The sequence below is a fragment of the Eurosta solidaginis genome, chromosome 3 (genome assembly GCF_040869045.1).
Source record: "Eurosta solidaginis isolate ZX-2024a chromosome 3, ASM4086904v1, whole genome shotgun sequence".
NCBI classification, from domain to species: Eukaryota; Metazoa; Arthropoda; class Insecta; order Diptera; family Tephritidae; genus Eurosta; species Eurosta solidaginis.
This window is the reverse complement of record NC_090321.1, coordinates 183,184,243-183,208,321: the sequence shown is the minus strand read 5'-3', so window position 1 is coordinate 183,208,321 and position 24,079 is coordinate 183,184,243. Positions and strand designations below refer to the sequence as shown.

The window sequence follows — 24,079 nt, the reverse complement described above, 5'->3', positions numbered from 1 at the left end:
ACTGTAAATGAAAAATGACATAGCATGATGACTTTTGAATGAATTAATACACATAAGTGTTGTAGTTTTAATATCACTATATGGTATTCGAAAATGGAAAAACGTTGGAGGGATTTTAATTTTTTAAACTTTTTTAATTTTGTATCAAAGTTTTGTTGTTCCTTCATTTCAACTGAAACTAAGTTTTTTAAGCCGGGTCGCCCACGGTAGTGGTTTGGAAAACACTTCGAGTGTATTTCTGCCATTAAAAGCTTCTCAGACAAAGCTCAACCGCTGTTCGGAGTCGGCATAAAACAATAATTTGTCAATTGCCAATTCCGTTTTTTGGCCGTTAAAAAGTATTCTGTTAGTGTTTTATAAAAAAAATGTGTTAAAAACAAGATGTATACTTAGTTATACAAAGAAATTTGTTTCTCAACTTCTTGTGTTTTCAGTTAATGGAAGTTAACTCCATTTCGCTTCAATTACTAGGTTAATTACAAGTTAATTTAATTGCTAATTAAGTGCTAGCCCTTTTATTATCTCAATGGACAAATAATCAATATGCAGTTATAAAAATTACGCCTTATAGCAAAATTTAAATACTTCGGTACGCAATTACTAAATACTTATAAAATGACTTGACTACAGGTGTAAATTTTGACGGGTATGGATAATATATTTTCTGCGAATATTTCTAATCATTTTTTTTAATGGCCAGCTTAATGTGTAAAATCTTACCAAACCCAGCACAGTTTTTAATTTAATTTTAATTCAGTACAAAAATTAAATAATTAAAAAAAAATTCAATAAAACAATTTTAAGTAAAAAAAAGATTGGGCACAAAAAATAAAAAAAATAATATCTGTGATCCATTTTCTTGTATTAAATAAAAACACATTACAATATAACATTTAAAATGATCATGTTTATTTTATTAAAAATTGTTTACATATATTTTTTTTTTATGCATTTTTTTAATAATGAATGTTTATATAATAATAAGGTATATAAAAATAAAACAACCGAAGAATAAAAAATAAATAAATAAATTTAACTTTTATCGACCTTAAGTGTACTTATATAAAGTGTATATATGTATGTATGTATGCATGTGGCGCATATGTACATAAATATAAAATAATTACTTCTCCATTTACAATATTTAATAAATGTGTATAATATTATATTAAATACTATTTATATAAACACAAACACGATACATTCTTAGACTTCTGCATATGTTTATATGTATAAATAAAATTTTGACTTAATACAATTAATATAAAACAAAAATATTAATGTATACAATTAAACTTTTTCATACATGCTCACTTAAAATTTCATATTTCACACTTTTTTAACACTTTAATTTCTTTGTTTGTTAATTATGCAGTTTGTTATAAATTATAGTTAACACGTGTATTTTGCAACTGCTTGCATTGTCCATAAATATGTAATAATGTATAGTTCAGTTTAATTTTCTCGTTAAATCAGTTGATTTCTTTCCCTATTTTTTATACTGATTCCATTATTCCCTCTTACAACATTCACGCTTAACATCCACTAAGTGTTGAGTTGTGAGCTCCAGCTCTGTTATGGACAGTTTACAGAACATGCAAATTCTCGCAACTTTTTGATTTGGAGTCCCTTGCCCAGACGCGTCCTAGTAGACCTTTTACTTTTAGGCTGGTCGACGTGCGGGAGCCACGGTATTTGCGGGGGCTGCAATTGAAAGATATGAGCTTTGATAAGCATTTTTATTTATAATATGTAAGAATTATCAAATATACTTTAACTATATGAGAATAATCGTATCTAATTAGTTTAGTATATCTAAATAAAAATATTAAAAATGTATCAGAACTATTTGAAATTAAGTGCATAAGGGTTGATACAACCTTTTTAACATCCAAAATAATAGTTAACTATGTATATGATCCTCCTCAGTATAGCAAACGAAAATATATAAAAACAATCCTACAAGACGAGACTAAAAAAGGTTTTAAAAGAACTTATGCAGCGCGAATTCTCTGTAGAAAATGGAAGTACAAGGTGAGAATATGAAACAAGATCTCACTCATCAAAGCTTTCTTTAGAGTAATCTAACCGAAAGTATTCTTGCAGGGAACATCAGCTGTTCCAAATGTCTTTCTGCATTGCTTTACAACCGCAACCACGGTTGCCACACCATGTTTTCATTTGGGATCAAAATTCATCGAAAAAAAGGACCAAATCAAAGAATAGACGAATTCTTTGTAAAATATTTAATTTCAGGTTGTGGTAAAGTACAAAGTCCACACACTTTCATTCTAACAAAAAGCTTTATATAAATAATTGTTTTAACGAAAAACCTTAGAGGAAAACCCATGGCGCAAGCCAAACTAGTTCAGTTTTATTTACATAAAAAACTTATTTTTAAACTAAATTTCTTCAGAGCTCGGTTGTATCAATTTTATTATAAAATCAGTCTAAAATTTAAAAAAAATTGTTTTCAATATCTGGGTGCTCCATTTTTTTTTTTTAAATTTTATTCTTTACTCTTCCGTTTACCAGTGCACCCTCACGCTTCAATTTTTTTATTTATGGCCTAGTGCGAGTTTTGAAATGTACATTTTTTCCATATAATTTGTGTTAGAGAAAAATTTACATTTCAAATCTCACATTAATTGAATCTAGCCACAGTCCTCAGATTTACTATTGAAAAATCTTAAAAGTTTGAACTGTGTAGTAATGGTCGAAATTCCATTTGACGAGGTACGAGAAAGTAGTTATTATTAACAATGTTATTATTAAAGTTTCTGTTACTTCCAATAAAAATATTTCTTGGGTTAAGACACTTAGTATTCTAAATTATGTACACTGACATTTTTTAAACATCCAATATTTTGATATAATCATTTTTCCTAAAATTACTCAAAAGGTGCTTCATATTGATGGAATAATGTCAGCAGACTAACTTTTTCTGAACTTTTTCGTGCAAGTCGGAAATATATAGAAACTTTTAGTTCTGTAAGTGATATTGAATTTGACAGTTGTATAGGAGAAATGCTATTAACAAAAATAGAAAATATAGTCGCATCGGAGTGTGAAGAACACAATAGCCTTGGAATTCCTAAAACTCATCAATTTGTTTTGTGCTGTGTTAGAAAAATTTAAAAATCGATATCCCAAACGAAAAGTACCGCTTTAAAAATTTTTACATAAGATTTCTTTGTAAACATTTTTCAGGCGTCACTTTTTGTTTGGCATGTCGATATATTGTTTCACAACCTCTCATTACATATAGATATGCTTGCACGCATAACTTTAACTTAAAACAGTCATAAGTGCACTTAATATAAAACAAATTAGTCTCATTATTTTATTTAGTTTTCAATACAAGAATATCTTCATCAGTGGACAATTCCGTAAAATTTCTTTGAGATGCACGTGCATTTGCAACAATTTTTTTTAAGCTCAAGAAGTTACAAAAATCTGTCACGAAAAGTGTTTGATAACCGATCTAAATATCTAGAAACCAAAACAAGATTTTCTGATTGACCATTGGTTTGCCTCAAGATCCAACACTTTTCTAAACTATCTGCTAGGTGAAGTGCCATTGTTCTGCTACATTTTGAAGACAGCAATTTTTTGTAAGAAATCCATTGAGGTAAATTATAAGTTATATAAGTGTTAATGAAGGTGTGGAAAATTTCGGGGGCAGTGTTGAACATTTTTTCCTCAGTGTAATCAAACAATCTTGATTACCGCCTAAAAAGGACCAAAATTGGAAAAAGGGACCAGCGGACCAAATGTGGTCGGAAAGGACCATTTTTGATCCAAATGGACCAAAGTGGCAACCGTGATCGCAACCTAACAAGACAGCACTGGTGTACATATATGTACATTAGACTGGGTCGATTTATTAACCGATATCGCGCCATCGATTTTTCTATAGGACTTGGACATTTTTGGGTCGGACAGGGTAGGTCATGAAAAAAACCTTAAAAATCAATGTCGAAAAAAAGTCAAAAAAATTAAATTTCGCAGGCTCGAAAAATATTTTTTGGGTATAGGTAGTGGAACTTTTTTTCCTGAGCCCAAATCCTATCGAAAAATCCATGGAGTGATATCGGTCAACTTTCGTCCATACAAATCGACCCACCCTAATGAAGCTACCACAGTTATGTATACCCCAGCCTTAAATGAAATATGTTGGTTTTAGTGCATTTTCTTTTGATATAAGCTGCAGACATTGATGCTTTATCGGTAACCGTATCGGTAACCTTATAACAGCTAATTCGACCAACCTTATGAGAATCAATACAATCGATTATTGGTGCCGCTAAGGTCTTAACCATTGTAAATTTTACCAAGTAGCGCAACTAACAGCTGATCGGTGAAAATGCGCAAATTCACACGCACAGTTCTCGAAAAAACTTTAGATTATTTAACTCAAATTTTAAAGTGAGATAATCATTACGAATTTAAGTATATAGAATATATAAGGCGTTTTTATTGTTATTAAAACAATAGTTTTATTTATATTAAAGCTTTTATCATTTTTTTTTTTAACTTTGAAAAAACTCCGAACACCATTCCTTCATTATATGACATTCGACTGCCTAGTCCACTGCCTTCCACTCTATTCGCAACATAACCTCTATTTAAGCTGCCAAACTATATAGTAAACAATGGTCTTAACGGTATCGTAGCCAACCAATTGGTTTTTGGTTTACCGTTGTAATGACAAACAGCTGATTACGTTAGGGCACCAATGACTATATGTATATTTATATTCATTTAATGTAGGTACTATACAAGTGATGGCTGGATATTAGCTAATTGGTACTTTTCTTTTACTTGATTTGACTGCTCAAATTCTAGGGGCTCAGTACATTTTTTCTAGCTTTTAAAATGTGGCAAAAATTTTAAGCTTATAGCTGTTAAAGTGGTGTAGAAATTGGGAAAAGTTTCTTATCTGACAATCGGTTGCTTGGGATATGTGCTATATAAGAACGATCTCTACTATTTTTAACACGCTTTTATTAGCTTGGCCTGTATGTAACGGAATCTTTGAGCTTAATTTTCACCAGTTTCTAGAAGTCTGATTAATTTGAAACTTTGCATACGTATCAAGGACCGATGACAATTCATTAATGTGATGGTGTGGTGACATAAGGTCAACGGCCATACGGTCAATCGGCCTTATTACCACTTTGAATGGCCATAAGTTTGATTGAAACTTTGCACACATATCAAGGCTCGATGACAATGCATTAGTGTGACGGTGTGGTGACATAAGGTCAACGGCCTTAAGGTCAATTGTCCTTATTACCACTTTGAATGGCCATAAGTTTGATTGAAACTTTGCACACGTATCAAGGGTCGATGATAATGCATTAATGTGATGGTGTGGTGACATAAGGTCAACGGCCATAAGGTCAATTGGTCTTAATACCACTTTGAATGGCCATACGTTTGATTGAAACTTTGCACACGTATCAAGGCTCGATGACAATGCAATAATGTGATGGGGGTGTAACATAAGGTAAACGGACATAAGGTCAATTGAACTTATGACCACCCCAAATGGCCATATATTTGAAACCTTGCACATAATGCGAAAAACGCATTCGTTTATTAATGATAGAAGTGGATGCATGGCACATCTACGAAAGAGCATACTGGAGCCCTTTTTTAACATGCTTTTATTAGCTTGGCATGTAATGCAGGCCCGGTAATGCAGAGCTCCGAGCTCCGATGCACCTTTTGAAGCATTTTAAGATAGGTACTTTTAGCTAGTGCAGGCCACCAGACCAAGGCACCATAAAGAAGAATCGGGCCAATTACCCTCTTGCAGGTGAACAGCTCTGCTGCTGCCTTCTTGGATCGCTCCACTATATGGTCACTCCATAATAGCTTCCTATCCAGAACGACTCCCAAATACTTGACTTGATCGCTAAACGCTAAGGACGTATCCGTAATCCTTGGCGATGTAAGATTTGGTACTTTGTACCTCCTCGTGAAGAGAACAAGCTCGGTTTTATCCGGGTTTGATTTCCAAACCTGTGGCGGGTTGTACTCCTGGAGCAGCTCCACGATATCACCTGGGTCCGTTGGCGTCACTGGAACCCAGGCTCTAGCCCTTGGGCGTGAGGGGATATCACGCGCCTCCACTACCTTGAGGCGCGCACCCGGATATACCACCCCTATCAGCGTAACGGCGGCCCTATATAGGTTGACCGACCTGGCGTCGTCACAGGCAATTAGCTTGACATTGCCCTGGAACCACCCTGCATCGGTGTAAGATGGCGGTGGATCAGGGTTGTCTTTTTAACCTTAACGGCCACCGTAGCGAGCGCGGCCTCGATCCACTTTCACTGTTGTTTCGGGATCCTGCCATCTTCGCTGCTCTCGTCTATAATGCCAATAATCTGCCGACCCTTGGCAATTTCGGCGAAAGACCGCGTCCAGCCTACCTGCTTCTTGGCCATTTTCGGTGCCGTGGGGTTGAATTCATCCACGGACCGCTGGCGTTTCGAGGTTTCATCACTCTCGACTAAAACTTTTAAAATTACTTGAACTAAAAAATTAAAAATAAATAATAGTTTAAAAAAACTAAAAAAACACGCTTTTATAGCAAACCGAAATAAAAAATATAAAATAATTTTCAATTAAAAAGAGGTTATATAACAGTAGTAGAAGGTCAAACAATCGTTTATACTTAATCACCTAAAAATAAAATTATAATAAAATTTAAGTCATTAACAGAATAATTTAATTCCCAGTAAAAAGCGTGGGATGCTTGATATTGAATGTTACAATCATTCTATTGGCAACTATCTGAGAGGAAAGATATGAAATGTAGTCAAATGCACCCCACGCTTTTTACTCTGAATTAAATTATTCTGTTAATAACTTAAATTTTATTATAATTTTATTTTGAGGTGATTAACTATAAACGATTGTTTGGCCTTCTACTACTGTTATATAACCTCTTTTTAATTGAAAATTATTTTCTATTTTTTAGTTCGGTTTGCTATAAAAGCGTGTTTTTTTAGTTTTTTAAATTATTATTTTGTATACTCAGTTGAGCAGAGCTCACAGAGTATATTAACTTTGATTGGATAACGGTTGGTTGTACAGGTATAAAGGAATCGAGATAGATATAGACTTCCATATATCAAAATCATCAGTATCGAAAAAAAATGTGATTGAGCCATGTCCGTCCGTCCGTTAACACGATAACTTGGGTAAATTTTGAGGTACCTTGATGAAATTTGGTATGTAGGTTCCCGGGAACTCATCTCAGATCGCTATTTAAAATGAACGATATCGGACTATAACCACGCCCACTTTTTCTATATCGAAAATTTCGAAAAATCGAAAAAGTGCGATAATTCATTACCAAATACGGATAAAGCGATGAAACTAGGTAGGTGTGTTGAGCTTATGACGCAGAATAGAAAACTAGTAAAATTTTGGACAACGGGCGTGGCACCGCCCACTCTTAAAAGAAGGTAATTTAGAAGTTTTGCAAGCTGTAATTTGGCAATCGTTGAAGATATCATGATGAAATTTGGCAGAAGCGTTACTCTTATTACTATATGTATGCTTCATAAAAATTAGCAAAATCGGAGAACGACCACGCCCACTTTTAAAAAAAAATTTTTTTAAAGCCAAATTTTAAAAGAAAAGTTAATATCTTTACAGTATATAAGTAAATTATGTCAACATTCAACTCCAGTAATGGTATGGTGCAACAAAATACAGAAGTAAAAGAAATTTTCAAAATGGGCGTGGCTTCGCCCTTTTTCATTTAATTTGTCTAGGATACTTTTAATGCCATATGTCAAACAAAACATTACCAATCCTTGTGAAATTTGGTAGAGGCTTAGATTCTAGGACGATAACTGTTTTCTGTGAAAAAAGGGCGAAATCGGTTGAAGCCATGCCCAGTTTTTATACACAGTCGACCGTCCGTCCTTTCGCTCGGCCGTTAACACGATAACTTGAGCAAAAATAGACATATCTTTACTAAACTCAGTTCACGTACTTATCTGAACTCACTTTATATTGGTGTGAAAAATGGCCGAAATCTGACTATGACCACGCCCACCTTTTCGATATCGAAAATTACTAGAAATGAAAAAAATACCATAATAATATACCAAATACGAAAAAAGTGATGAAACATGGTAATTGGATTGGTCTATTGACGCAAAATATAATTTTAGAAAAAAACTTTGTAAAATGGGTGTGTCACCTACCATATAAAGTAGAAGAAAATGAAAAAGTTTTGCAGGGCGGAATCAAAAGCCCTTGGAATTTTGGAAGGATAACTGTTCGTGGTACTACATATATAAATAAACTAGCCTTTACCCGCGGCCCCGTCCGCAAGGAGAAATTTAAATATATGGGCTATTCGCGTTAGCCTGCTTATCAAGTTATCTGTTTAAAATTTTGTTTTCTGTCTAATGCATTTTATTTTTGTAATTGAGTAAAAAAAAAACTAAATTAGCTGATAACCTGATAGGATCCCAAATGATCCTGAAATTATCCAGAATAAGCTACAAAATTACCCCCACGCTATCGCGGACGGATCCCGAAAAGCATCCAGAAATGCCCCGAAAGGGTCTCCAAAAGTTCCCGGAATAGTCCCAAAAAAACCCGAAATGACAACGACACGATTCTAGACGTATCCAGAGAACCACACAGAAATGATCCCTGAAGGTATTCCAAAATGATCCCGAAAACGTTCCGAAATGACCCTGACGGGCCCCGGGCGGATCTCAAAAACATCCAGAAAATATCCAGGAAGGGTCCCTAAATTATCCCGACATACTCCAGAAAAAGTTCCGAAATGGCTCCGAGGGGATCCACGACGGACCGCGAAAACCATACAAAAATGATTCCGGAAGGATCCCAAAATGATAGCGAAATAGTCCGGAAATGACCCAGATGGGATCCCGCACAAATCCAGAAATGATCCCGGGAGGGTCCAAAAACTATCCCGGAAAAGTAACAAAAAATCCCGAAATGGCTCCTACGGCATCCCGGACGGATCGAGAAATGATCTCGGAAGGGTCCCCAAATGATCCCAAAATGGTCCCGAAATGACCCTGATGGATCCGGCAAACCATCAAGAAATTATGCCGGAAGGGTCCCCAAATGATCCCGAAATAATACAGAAAAAGTCACGAAACGACCCCTAGAGGATCCCAAATGATCCCGTATTAGCCCCGAAAAGGTCCCGAAATAACGCCGACGGGATCCCGGACAAATCCCGAAAACCATCCAGAAATGATGCCGGAAGGGATCCCAAATGATTCTGAAAAAGTCCCGCATTGATTCCAACGGGATCCCGAAAATCATCCAGAAGTGATGACGGAAAGGTCCCCAAATGATCCCCTAGTAGTCCCGAAATTACCCTGATGGGATCCCGGACGGATCCCGAAAACCATCCAGAAATGATGCCGAAATGGTTCCCAAATGATCCCGTATTAGTCGCGAAAAGTCCCGAAATGACCCCGACGGGATCCCGGACGGATCCCGAAAACCATCCAGAAATGATCTTGGGAGGGTCCCAAAATGATCCCGAAATAGTCTAGGAAAAGTCCAGAAATTACCCTGACGGGTTTCCGGACGAATCCTGAAAACCAATCTTAAATGTTGCCGAAAAAGTCCCGAAATTACCCTGATGGGACCCCGAAAGGATCCCGAAAACAATCCAGAAATGATGACGGAAAGGTCCTCAAATGATCCCCTAATAGTCCCGAAATGACCGTGACGGGATCCCGAACGGATCCCGACAACTATCCAGAAATGATGCCGAAAGGGTCCGCAAGTGATCCCGTATTAGTCGAGAAAAAGTCCCGAAATGACCTCGACGAGATCCCGGACGGATCCCGAAAACCATCCAGAAATGATGCCGGAAGAACCCCCAAATGATCCCAAAAAAGCCCTCAAATTACCCCGACGAGATCCCGGGCGGATCCCGAAATCCATCCAGAAATGATGCCGAAAGGGTTTCCAAATGATCCCATATTAGTCGCGAAAAAGTCCCGAAATGGCCCCGACGGGATCCCGGACGGATCCCGAAAACCATCCAGAAATGATGCCGGAAGAGTCCCCAAATGATCCCGAAAAAGTCACCAAATGAGCCCGACGAGATCCCGGACGGATCCCGAAAACCATCCAGAAATGATGCCGGAAGAGCCCCCAAATGATCCCGAAAAAGTCCCCAAATTACCCCGACGAGATCCCGGACGGATCCCGAAATCCATCCAGAAATGATGCCGAAAGGGTCCCCAAGTGATCCCATATTAGTCGCGAAAAAGGCCCGAAATGACCCCGACGGGATGCCGGACGAATCCCGAAGAACATCCAGAAATGATGCCTAAAGGGTCCCAAAATAACCCCCAAAAAGTCCCGTAATGATCCCGGAAACCATCAAGAATTTATCTCTCGAAGGTACGCAAATGATCCTGAAAGAACCCCGACGGGATCCCGGACGGATCCCGAAAACCATCCAGAAATAATGCCGGAATGGTCCCCAAATGATCGCGAAATAGCCCCGGAATGATTCTGAAATAGTCCCGAAAATGTCCCAAAATAACCCCGACGGGATCCCGGACGGATCCCGAAAACTATACAGAAATGATCCCGGAAGGGTCCCAAAATGATCCAGAAATAATCCCGAAAAAGTCCCGAAACGACCCCGGCGGGATCCCGGACCGATCCCGAAAACCATCCAGAAATGATCCCGGAAGTGTCTCGATATTACCCTTACGGGATTACAAATAAGGTGAAGCTAATTATAAACTGTATGTGCCAGATACCAAAAACTATTGATTTAGGAGAAAATGTATATTGAGTTATAACAATTTATAGATTTTACACCAGAGGGGGAGATAAAGGGGGGGGGGGGGGTGCGGAGGGTGTCACTGCTTACTTTGTAAGCCCTCGACTTATTTGACCCCTTGAGTCTGTGATATTGGTGAAGGCCAGTATACGTAAAGTTATAATGTGTAAAAATTATTAAAAAGTAATTGCTCGAAGGGGTCGTGGGACCCCCACCCCTCTTTCCATGTTCGAGAAAAATTTCGCTAGAAGACTACTGTCTGTGTCCCAAATTTCATCAAAATCCGTGTAGCCATTCTGGCGTGATTCAGTCGCAAAGACGAAAAATATAATAATTAAATTATAACTGTTCCTAGGGGGCGGCGACCACGCCCCTTTTGAAAAATATATAGCTAGTAGATCCTTCTAGACTATTGGCTATATGTGTGCAAAATTTCATCCAAATCGGTCCAGCCGTTCTTGCGTGATTGATTCACAAAGACAAACGTCTGGACAAACATCCAAACATCCAAACAGCCAAACATCCAAACTTTCCCATTTATAATATATATTAGCTATTAGATTAGCGGTACACGACAGATGATGTTCTGGGCCACCCTGGTCCACATTTTGGTCGATATCTCGACAACGCCTTCACACATACAACTACCACCACTCCCTTCTAAAACCCTCATTAATACCTTTTATTTGATACCCATATAATACAAACAAATTCTAGAGTCAGCCCTGGTCCACCTTTATGACGATATCTCGAAAAGGCGTCCACCCATAGAACTAAGGCCCACTCCGTTTTAAAATACTCATTAACACCTTTCATTTGATACCCATATCGTACAAAAAAATTCTATAGTCACCCCTGGTTCACCTTTATGGCGATATCTCGAAAAGGCGGCCACCTATAGAACTAAGGCCCACTCCCTTTTAAAATACTCATTAACACTTTTCATTTGATATCCATATTGTACAAACGCATTCTAGAGTCACCCCTGGTCCACGTTTATGTTGATATCCAGAAAAGGCGTCCACGAATAGAACTAAGGCCCATTCCCTTTTAAAATACTTATTAACACCTTTCGTTTGATACCCATATTGTACAAAAGCATTCTAGAGTCACCCCTGGTCCACCTTTATGGCAATATCTCGAAAAGGCATCCACCTATAGAACTAAGGCCCACGCCCTTTAAAATACTTATTAACACTTTTCATTTGATACCCATATTGTACAAACGCATTCTAGAGTTACCCGTGGTCCACGTTTATAGCGATATCTCGAAAAGGCGTCCACTTATAGATTTAAGGCCCACTCCTTTTTAAAATACTCATTAACACCTTTCGTTTGATACCCATATTGTACAAACGCATTCTAGAGTCACCCCTGGTCCACGTTTATGGCGATATCTCGAAAAGGCGTCCACATATAGATTTAAGGCCCACTCCCTTTTAAAATACTCATTAACGCCTTTCATTTGATGCCCATATCGTACAAAAAAATTTTAGAGTCACCCCTGGTTCACCTTTATGGCGATATCTCGAAAAGGCGTCCACCTATAGAACTAAGACCCACTCCCTTTTAAAATACTCATTATCACCTCTCGTTTGATACCCATATGGTACAAACTAATTCTAGAGTCACCCCTGGTCCACCTTTATGGCGATATTTCGAAAAGGCGTCCACCTATAGAACTAAGGCCCACTCCCTTTTAAAATACTTATTAACACTTTTCAGTTGATACCCACATCGTACAAACAAATTCTAGAGTCACCCCTGGTCCACCTTTATGGCGATATCTCGAAAAGGCGTCCACCCATAGAACTAAGGCCCACTCCCTTTTAAAATACTAATTAACACCTTTCATTTGATACCCATATAATACAAACAAATTCTAGAGTCAGCCCTGGTCCACCTTTATGACGATATCTCGAAAAGGCGTCCACCCATAGAACTAAGGCCCACTCCGTTTTAAAATACTCATTAACACCTTTCATTTGATACCCATATCGTACAAAAAAATTCTATAGTCACCCCTGGTTCACCTTTATGGCGATATCTCGAAAAGGCGGCCACCTATAGAACTAAGGCCCACTCCCTTTTAAAATACTCATTAACACTTTTCATTTGATATCCATATTGTACAAACGCATTCTAGAGTCACCCCTGGTCCACGTTTATGTTGATATCCAGAAAAGGCGTCCACGAATAGAACTAAGGCCCATTCCCTTTTAAAATACTTATTAACACCTTTCGTTTGATACCCATATTGTACAAAAGCATTCTAGAGTCACCCCTGGTCCACCTTTATGGCAATATCTCGAAAAGGCATCCACCTATAGAACTAAGGCCCACGCCCTTTAAAATACTTATTAACACTTTTCATTTGATACCCATATTGTACAAACGCATTCTAGAGTTACCCGTGGTCCACGTTTATAGCGATATCTCGAAAAGGCGTCCACTTATAGATTTAAGGCCCACTCCTTTTTAAAATACTCATTAACACCTTTCATTTGATACCCATATCGTACAAAAAAATTCTAGAGTCACCCCTGGTTCACCTTTATGGCGATATCTCGAAAAGGCGTCCACCTATAGAACTAAGGCCCACTCCCTTTTAAAATACTCATTAACACTTTTCATTTGATATCCATATTGTACAAACGCATTCTAGAGTCACCCCTGGTCCACGTTTATGTTGATATCCAGAAAAGGCGTCCACGAATAGAACTAAGGCCCATTCCCTTTTAAAATACTTATTAACACCTTTCGTTTGATACCCATATTGTACAAAAGCATTCTAGAGTCACCCCTGGTCCACCTTTATGGCAATATCTCGAAAAGGCATCCCCCTATAGAACTAAGGCCCACGCCCTTTTAAAATACTCATTAACACCTTTCATTTGATACCCATATTGTACAAACGCATTCTAGAGTCACCCCTGGTCCACGTTTATGGCGATATCCCGAAAAGGCGTCCACCTATAGAACTAAGGCCCACTCCCTTTTAAAATACTCATTAACACTTTTCATTTGATACCCATACCGTACAAACAAATTCTAGAGTCACCCCTGGTCCACCGTTATGGCGATATCTCGAAAAGGCGTCCATCTATAGAACTAAGACCCACTCCGTTTTAAAATACTCATTAACACCTTTCTTTTGATACCCATATTGTACAAACCCATTCTAGAGTCACCTCTGGTCCACCTTTATGGCAATATCTCGAAAAGACGTCCACCCATAGAACTAAGGCCGACTCCCTTTTAAAATACTCATTAACGCCTTTCATTAGATACCCACATCGTACAAAGAAATTCTAGAGTCACCCCTGGTCCACCTTTATGGCGATATCTCGAAAAGGCGTCCACCCGTAGAACTAAGGCCCACTCCTTTTTAAAATACTAATTAACACTTTTCATTTGATACCCATATCGTACACACAAATTCTAGAGTCACCCCTGGTCCACCTTTATGGCGATATCTCGAAAAGGCGTCCACCCATAGAACTAAGGCCCACTTCCTTTTAAAATACTCATTAACACCTTTCGTTTGATACCCATATTGTACAAACGCATTCTAGAGTCACCCCTGGTCCACCTTTATGGCGATATCTCGAAAAGGCGTCCACCCATAGAACTAAGGCCCACTTCCTTTTAAAATACTCATTAACACCTTTCGTTTGATACCCATATTGTACAAACGCATTCTAGAGTCACCCCTGGTCCACCTTTATGGCAATATCTCGAAAAGGCATCCACCTATAGAACTAAGGCCCACGCCCTTTTAAAATACTCATTAACACCTTTCATTTGATACCCATATTGTACAAACGCATTCTAGAGTCACCCCTGGTCCACGTTTATGGCGATATCCCGAAAAGGCGTCCACCTATAGAACTAAGGCCCACTCCCTTTTAAAATACTCATTAACACTTTTCATTTGATACCCATATCGCACAAACAAATTCTAGAGTCTCCCCTGGTCCACCTTTATGGCGATATCCCTAAATGGCGTCCACCTATAGAACTATGGCCCACTCCCTCTTAAAATACTCTGTAATACCTTCCATTTGATACACATGTCATACAAACACATTCCAGGGTTACCCTAGGTTAATTTTACTACGAGATGATTTTCCCTTATTTTGTCTCCATAGCTCTCAGCTGAGTATGTAAGGTTCAGTTACACCCGAACTTAGCCTTCCTTACTTGTTTCAGATAACATTATGTGCCAAAAGTTTTCCGACAAATGTCTAATCCGACACCAAAATATACCCGCTGACAAAATTTCATCAAGATATCTCAAAAATTGAAGGACTAGTTTGCGTTCAAACAGACAGATGGACGGACGGACAGACGGACAGATCAGATCGTCATCTTGATCAATTCCGTATACTTATTGGCGGGTCTAACTCTTCTCCTTTAACGACTTACAATTTTGAGATTCGTGACAAATACCCTATTTCATTTTCATGAAGGGTATACAAAAACACCAGATGACCTTCCAATAACAATAGATAACCTAATTAAGCTTCTATTCCTTCTTTCTTTTGAATATTTTCACATTTGTTGTTACAAAGATGTAAGCAACCAATTCTGACTCAGAACTGAAAGCTTGTCGTTTAAGGTCAGTCAGCTTACATACATGCAAACATATATAGTCAGAAAATGCCATTTTCCGCCCAAAATTATGCAATTATAAAAATACATATTTCGTATTGGATTTCTAGAAGGACAACTACCTATGAAAGCAATAACATTAGGATGGGACGCTACTTAAATTTTCAAACTTTAGGTTAACGTTTGAAACACATATGAGCGATTGTAAAATTTACGCAACTCAATATAAAATATAATAAGCAGGCAACTTTTTGAAAAAGGCCCTTTGCTGAGTTTTTCCAAATTTATGTTTTTATTTCGTAGATATTTTCGTTAAGTTTTTGATTTTTCGACCCATCTTCTGGTGTTCTACATATACATATACAGCTTAACTTTACAATAGCTGTTGAAGTAAACTCTGACTCACCTGCTTTGTGCACTGCCTGGTGGTGTACTGACATCGGAATTTACATTATTTATTGGTCCCAAAGGTGTGTTGGGGTTAGTGCCACCAGTTAAACATGCGCCGTTAAGTGGTGAGCAGGCGCGTCGCTTTGATTTACGAATCGAACGTTTACGGAACAAATCCCTGTAAGAACAGTAAAGTAGAAGGATGAAAAAATATATAGGTATGTATGTATCTAGGTATGTGCATATGTATGATTGTAAAGTAAAGTGAAATTGAAAATTTCAAATGTGTACACAACAACAAAAGTGCACGAATTAAAATTGCAAAATAAGAGTAAAGTGATAACAACAAAAGCTAATGACGGCAGCAAAAAAGAGGCAGTCCACAATACGGAAGTGTTTATTTCAATTTGTGTGGGCAGGCATTGAGTTGGCATTGGTATACCAATATATGTATGTACTGACATGTATGTATATACAAAATATGCTCATATGTATGCAAACCAAGTCGCCTTTTGTCGATCCAATCAATGAATTGCTCAAGTTTTGTGACTGTTGAATTGCATTAATGGGTTTTATGACTTTCTCATTTGCTTAACGGACAATTTTTATTAATTTCTAAAATTTTCAAATGCACTTTTTTAGTGTTTTATGTTAGCTGTTTTCATCTCACACTTGCACAGTTACTGTTGATGTATCCTTTTTAATTACTTTTTTCGAACTTATTTGGAAATGGAGAATATCAGATACCTTTTATAAACTAGTGCACCCACACAAACACGCGACTCATTTTAAGCACAGTTGTTGCACATGTTTGCACTTTACATTAAGGATGAATATATATACAGTTTGATTGGAACTCACCTTGATTTTTCTGGGTTTTCCAATTTTAAACGTATTTGCGACAAAAGGCCGACCAAAAGCTCATCAACATTATGATTAATGCCCACGGAGGTTTCAATAAATTTGCAATCATAGGCAGTGGCCATGGCTTTGCCCTCTGTAATGAAAAAAAGTCATTATGTAAATAAATTTAAAAATTAAATCAGAAAAAAATAATAATTTATCGCACTTAAAAATTAGGTTTCATATTCGAAACTTTATAGCACTGTTATCATTTTAAACATTGAGAGGTATTTATGTGTGTACATAAGTTGCAGTTAAACAGTAGATGGTGGAATGAGTGGAAAAAAGACTGGAATATAAAAAGCAATTATAGAGATTTTCGATACCAAGGCGGGCTTAATTATATATACTAGTTATAAGTCCGGTATCAAATAATGAAGTTAATATAAAATTTTTTTTTGTATTTGCAAGCACAACAACAAAAATCTAATTCTGGGAATCTCTCAAAATAAGCTTCAAATTTAAGGGTGGTCTTTCGAAGCATTTTTAATTCGTATGGGGATCGAGCCAGACTAGTGGGTAGTGTGCATGCCTAGGATACCAGAGGTTCCAGATCCGAGTCAAAGAATACGTAACATGAAAATGCTTTCGATGTGATTTTTTGCGGTTGAACTAACCCCAATGTGTAGCATGAAGAGCATTAAATCTTGTACATGAATATCCATGTCTTTTTTTGTAAATGAACATTTTCAAGGCCTTTTTTTATGATAAAATTTCCAAAATCTCATATAATTTGATTTAGAAAATATATCGCCGTTGCGTATGCGTATACGTAAAGGTAAAAACGAAAAGCGCTATGGATATTTTTTTCTTCTTCATGTCATATTTAAAAAAAAAAAACATGCGGACAATCCTAAATATACCTCGCAATATGAATTGTTATACAATACTACCCCATAAATATTTACAACTATATTTGCATCGTATACAAAGCAGTTTGTTATGATACTTTTCATATAAAATAATAACAAAAACACAGCTTCAATCATCAGCTTTGATATGCAAAGTAAAACCATTTGTAGCACTTCCATATACATATGTATTTATTTATGCATTTGTTTGTAAATAACTAAGATGAATTGCTATCATCATTAAGTACCTTGAATCAACCTCATCAAATTATTTAATTTGTGTTTTTATTAAATCTAAGCACTAAAATTTTAGCAGCAGATGTGCATAGAAATTCACAATTAATGAAAAAAATTTCTGTTTAGGACTAGAGCTGCAACGGCAAATTGGAACTAAAGCTATTGTTAGTATAAGAGATTAATTGCTCACTCAAGCAATCAATTTATTAAAAGTTTTGACTAAAAAAGGAAATTTACACCAATAATCAGTTTTTTGATCAATTAATAAGCAAATCGACTAATTCATCGGCGTTTTGAATAATCATGGTTTAAATAAATTAATTCGTGATTAATGTAGTGATTATACTTTACTTATTTGCGGCCAGCTATTATCTCAGCATTACTTTTAAATATAATTTTTTTTATTAATCAGTTTAAAAGTGAGTCTCATAACTTATTTAATAAGTAATTGATTCACCCAATAAATGATTATACCACATATTTGATTAATCGAATGAATGCATAGCTAAACAAGAGAAAAACGCACCATAAAGAGGCCCTTTTACTTTTTTTTATATAAAGTTCAAACTGATCCACCAAATGGCCAATAGAATCCTTAAACATAAAAACATACGTATGAATAAAGCGGGGGTTGCTCTTATTACTTTAAATGTATGACAACATTTTTGAAGCAATTTTTAATTTTAGAATTTATTTAAAAATTTGGGAAAAAATTAAACAACGTGACATCAGGACGGACAAGGCGACAGCTGTTTCGATTATACCTAGTAAATCTCTTCAGAGCCTTTTTTCCCGGGACTGGGATTTGAATCCACACTCCGAGGATGGTTGAAGTATTACAAACGCATTTAGCCACGTCATGCCTAAGTTGTTGTAAACTTTATCCCAATTGCCTTCCTTGCATATTTTATTCTTTTTGCACAGTACATACTTTGTATGTAATCATGTGTTGAAGGTATTCTTGTTGGTAAGGCGGTTTTAGAGAAACTGGTTTTGTTTTTGCTTTTTTATACTCAGTTGAGCAGAGCTCACAGAGTATATTAACTTTGATTGGATAACGGTAGGTTGTACAGGTATAAAGGAATCGAGATAGATATAGACTTCCATATATAAAAATCATCAGTATCGAAAAAAAAATCGATTGAGCCATGTCCGTCCGTCCGTCCGTCCGTCCGTCCGTCTGCCCGTTAACACGATAACTTGAGTAAATTTTGAGGTATCTTGATGAAATTTGGTATGTAGGTTCCTGAGCACTCATCTCAGATCGCTATTTAAAATGAACGATATCGGACAATAACCACGCCCACTTTTTCGATATCGAAAATTTCGAAAAATCGAAAAAGTGCGATAATTCATTACCAAATACGGATTAAGCGATGAAACTTGGTAGGTGAGTTGAACTTATGACGAAGAAAAGAAAACTAGTAAAATTTTGGACAATGGGAGTGACACCGCCCACTTTTAAAAGAAGGTAATTTAGAAGTTTTGCAAGCTGTAATTTGGCAGTCGTTGAAGATATCATGATGAAATTTGGCAGGAACTTTACTCTTATTATTATATGTCTGCTTAATAAAAATTAGCAAAATCGGAGAACGACCACGCCCACTTTTTAAAAAAAATTTTTTTTTAATTCAAATTTTAAAAGAAAAGTTAATATCTTTACAGTATATAAGTAAATTATGTCAACATTCAACTCCAGTAATGATATGGTGCAACAAAATGCAAAAATAAAAGAAAATTTCAAAACGGGCGTGGCTCCGCCCTTTTTCGTTTAATTTGTCTAGGATACGTTTAATGCCATAAGTCGAGCAAAAATTTACCAATCCTTGTGAAATTTGGTAGAGGCTTAGATTCTAGGACGATAACTATTTTCTGTGAAAAAAGGCGGAATCGGTTGAAGCCACACCCACTTTTTATACACAGTCGGCCGTCTGTCCTTCCCCTCGGTCATTAACACGATAACTTGAGCAAAAATATATATATCTTTACTAAACTCAGTTCACGTACTTATCTGAACTCACTTTGTATTGGTGTAAAAAATGGCCGAAATCCGACTATGACCACGCCCACTTTTTCGACATCAAGAATTACGAAAAATGAAAAAAATGCCATAATTACATACCAAACACGAAAAAAGGGATGAAATATGGTAATTGTATTGGTCTGTTGACGCAAAATATAACTTTAGAAAAAAACTTCATAAAATGGGTGTGACACCTACCATATTAAGTAGAAGAAAATGAAAAAGTTTTGCAGGGTGAAAACAAAAGCCCTTGGAATCTTGGAAGGAATACTGTTCGTGGTATTACATATATAAATAAATTAGCGGTACCCGACAGATGATGTTCTGGATCACCCTGGTCCACATTTTGGTCGATATCTCTAAAACGCCTTCACATATAAAACTAAGGGCCACTCCCTTTTAAAACCCTCATTAATACCTTTAATTTGATACCCATATCGTACAAACACATTCCAGAGTCACCCCTGGTCCACGTTTATGGCGATATCTCGAAAAGGCGCCCACCTATAGAACTAAGGCCCACGCCCTTTTAAAATATTCATTAACACCTTTAATTTGATACCCATATCCTACAAACAAATTCTAGAGTCACCCCTGGTCCACCTTTATGGCAATATCTCGAAAAGGCGTCCACCTATAGAACTAAGGCCCATTCCCTTTTAAAATACTTATTAACCCCTTTCATTTGATACCCATATCGTACAAACATATTCTAGTGTCACCCCTGGTCCACCTTTATGGCGATATCTCAAAACGGCGTCCACCTATGGAACTAAGGATCTCTCCCTTTTAAAATACTCATTAACCCCTTTCGTTTGATACCCATATCGTACAAACAAATGCTAGAGACAACCCTGATCCACCTTTATGGCGATATCCCTAAACGGCGTCCACCTATAGAACTATGGCCCTCTCCCTCATAAAATACTCTATAATGCCTTTCATTTGATACACATGTCATACAAACACATTCCAGGGTTACCCTAGGTTCTTTTTACAACATGGTGATTTTCCCTTACTTTGTCTCCACAGCTCTCAACTGAGTATGTAATGTTCGGTTACACCCGAACTTAGCCTTCCTTACTTGTTTCTATTTATAGAACTACAAAGAATTAACCAATGTTGTCTATTTGTATGAAATAAACGGGGGTTGCCCTTATTGATTTAAATGTATGAAAACATTTATTTGAAGCAATTTCGCCTTGTCCGTCCTGATGTCACGTTGTTTAAATTTTTCCCAAATTATTAAATAAAATAAAAACAGGCAGTGTACACTATTGTGACATTCAAAACTCATACGCACTGTTGCAGAATAACTTTTTTCTTTTCATGGCGTCTGATAAACAATTTCTCACTGACTTTTACATTCAGCACTCATTCAGCAAAACGGTGCACAATACATAACAGAATCGCATGAAAATTTGAACTGTAAATTTTGTGTGCAAATGAGTTTTCAATAAGTGTACATTTTTCAGTTTTTCACAATTAGGGAATTGACCCCCTGGTCAGTACACTGCGTTATAAATGTATATAGGGCAGCACTTGCACTAAATTTGCCAGGAAAAGGGTAAGTTGCCACTGAGTATGGCTTAACGACGTTGTCACCTATTTAATATTTTTTTATAAATTATTCGATACTTGCCAATATGGGTATAAAACGAAAAATTTTTTATTTTATATTGCAATAGAAATATCTTTAAGTTGGATTACCAGCCGGGGTTGCCACCTAACCTTATTATACACTTATTTGTATATACCAGGCATGCTTAACCAACGAACCGATATCATTTCGTTACGATAATTAACGTTAATAAACGAAACAAAGTCATTTCGTTTCGTTTATTAACGTTAAAAACGTCAAATTAACGAAATGATTTTGTTTCGTTTTCTGCCATATGAAAACAAAATCAGATCGTTTATGTTGATTTTTAATTTCAAACTATGCTGGCAAAGCTGATTGATGGCGGAGTCATTAAAGGTGAAAGCATTAGCCAAGCTGATTGCAACTTTTCTCATGAATTTTGACAGTACGAACATTTCTCAGAGTATTTTTGACATTACCACCAACGAATTACACAAACAAATTACATGGAGTTTGTGTGTGCATGTCCGCTTGCTGTTACCACCTTACGGCTTCACCATGGCTATAGCATTGCCAGCACCATTCAAACATAAAGTATCACGGTTTTGTTAACGTTTTTAACGTTAACGAAAGCTTTTCGTTTCGGTTAAAAACTAGATACAATTTATCTTGATAATTTCTTTATCGATTATATTTCGAAGTGAACGGTGGAAATTTTTTGATAAACGATTAGCTTAACGTTAAGGTGCATCCCTGGTATATACAATACTATCTCGGAGCTCAGAGACTAGTTAACCGATTTGGATGAAATTTAGTACATCGGTAGTGTATTACATTCTAGGATTCTCTGGCTAGGTGTTGCCACTAAGGATGTGTTGTGAGACCACCACATACTTCAATTTTTTTTTTTAATTATAGGACAAACGTTATTATGGGCATCAGATTTAAGGAATTTTTTTCAGTGTTCCAGTACGAACAGTATAAATTAAAGTTGCCACCTAACTTTATTATATATATTTCTTTATGTGTCCATTTATATCTCGATAACAACTTAACCGATTTAGAAGAATTTTGGTGAAGTTATTTTCATAATATCTTGGACATATGCACAGAAAAGTGACCCAGGTAATGCCAAGGTTTGTACTCTTTGGTATTTATCTTAGAAACATGTAGAGTTTTATGCGCAAAGTTTTTAAGGTAGATGTTTGGTGGTAGCGTTAGATCGTAATCATTGCACAACCATGTAGAGTTTCTTCTGCACCTACCTATGGTCTTTTGGAAAAACTTAAGGTTGTATTTCGAACCCGAATCAAAACCTTTCGGGGCCATGTCGGGTCTATTTTCCGCTCATTTTTGGTATCTTATGAACACTATAAGCGAGATCAATCCTTCGCCAACTTTTCGGGCGCCCATTTCGTGATGATTTTGGAATCATTTCGATATGATCTGGACCCGAAATACCTACAACATATTCGTGGTCGCCAAACTTCGATGTGTAGAGTTGTTTTCTTGCTCGCAGAAGACTTCCGGCAGAAGACGCTGCCAGTTATTGAGCGCTGTACACCGACGGAAGAATCAGTGCGTTCCTCAAAGCCTTGTCACTATGGCGAAACTACAGCATTCAACAAAAAATGTTTTACCAGCCATATTTATCATAGGAGAAATCAAGGGAGAATCGTTTTGATACTAAGATTAACTCTTATTCTGAGTAATATGCAGCTTATATTTAAAGATCTACAGTTTCCTGTAAAACTGCGTTTTCCTTAACAATAAATAAGAGGCAACGGTGAACACTTATTGTGTTTTCTTTGCTGAAAATTATTTTACCCTTATGTCGCTCTCTTAAATTCCAACTTTTGAGCTAGTTCACCTAGCGCTATGCCAAAAGGCCCTATTTGCGGACAACGAGACACTTTTTCTTACTTAGTGGGTGGAAAATATTTTGTGAAAGGAACACAAGCTCACGGGAGAGCTGAGAAGAACGAAGAGAACGACATTTTTTTTGGAAAAGAAAACCACACAATAAAGGTAGGTATTCTCGTATCACCAGATTTTCTTTGCTTTTCCCACGTACATCTTTATTTTGGGTGATAGCAAATATAGAAAGCCAGAGAGAAATAAAAACGTTTTATATACGAAAAATACTAAATCCAAAAATATTGTTTACAGAGATTAGTTATAGTATAGGCGAGTATTTTGTACTAAATAAAAAATTAAAACTAGTTTTTGTAAAACTATTTTGCTTATTTCTTTCATGCGGGTGGAGCCGCTGGAAACAGCTAGTAGGATATAATCTAATACTTTGAGTTGATGTAATGGTTCAGTTCAGCCCAGTTGAGAAAAAAATCTAATAAATTGATAAAAAAATAGTGTTTGTAAGACCTACAAAGCTGAAAACACAAATGAAACGTAGATTGAAATTCTGAACAAAATACCTAGCAAAACTTTTCTTCGTCTTACCTTTTTATACCCTTTTTGTGTCCGAACATTTTTGTTTTTCTTTTTTTTTTGTCTAAACACTTATTAAAATTATGAAAAAAACCTAATTTAAACAAAAATTTTGCTGTAAAATACATTCGTCCGTTTAACAAATATAAAAAGTTCTCTAGTACATACTTCTCTATACATACTTCTAAAGGAATATAGGTTGA

At 36.5% G+C, this 24,079-nt stretch overlaps 1 protein-coding gene across 3 annotated transcripts in view; it reads right to left on the bottom strand.

Annotated features, from left to right (window-relative positions):
* Positions 1-892: 892 nt before the first annotated feature.
* Rgk1 (Rad, Gem/Kir family member 1) overlaps positions 893-24,079 on the bottom strand; it is a 244,473-nt gene continuing 221,286 nt past the window's right edge. For all 3 annotated transcript variants that reach the window (XM_067774183.1, XM_067774182.1, XM_067774184.1), the window contains 3 exons: positions 16,694-16,829; positions 15,849-16,010; positions 893-1,704 (listed from right to left, as the gene is read on the bottom strand). In XM_067774183.1, coding sequence (XP_067630284.1) covers positions 1,587-1,704; positions 15,849-16,010; positions 16,694-16,829 — 416 coding nt within the window. In that variant the 3' untranslated portion in view covers positions 893-1,586. The remainder of the gene's footprint in view (positions 1,705-15,848; positions 16,011-16,693; positions 16,830-24,079) is intronic.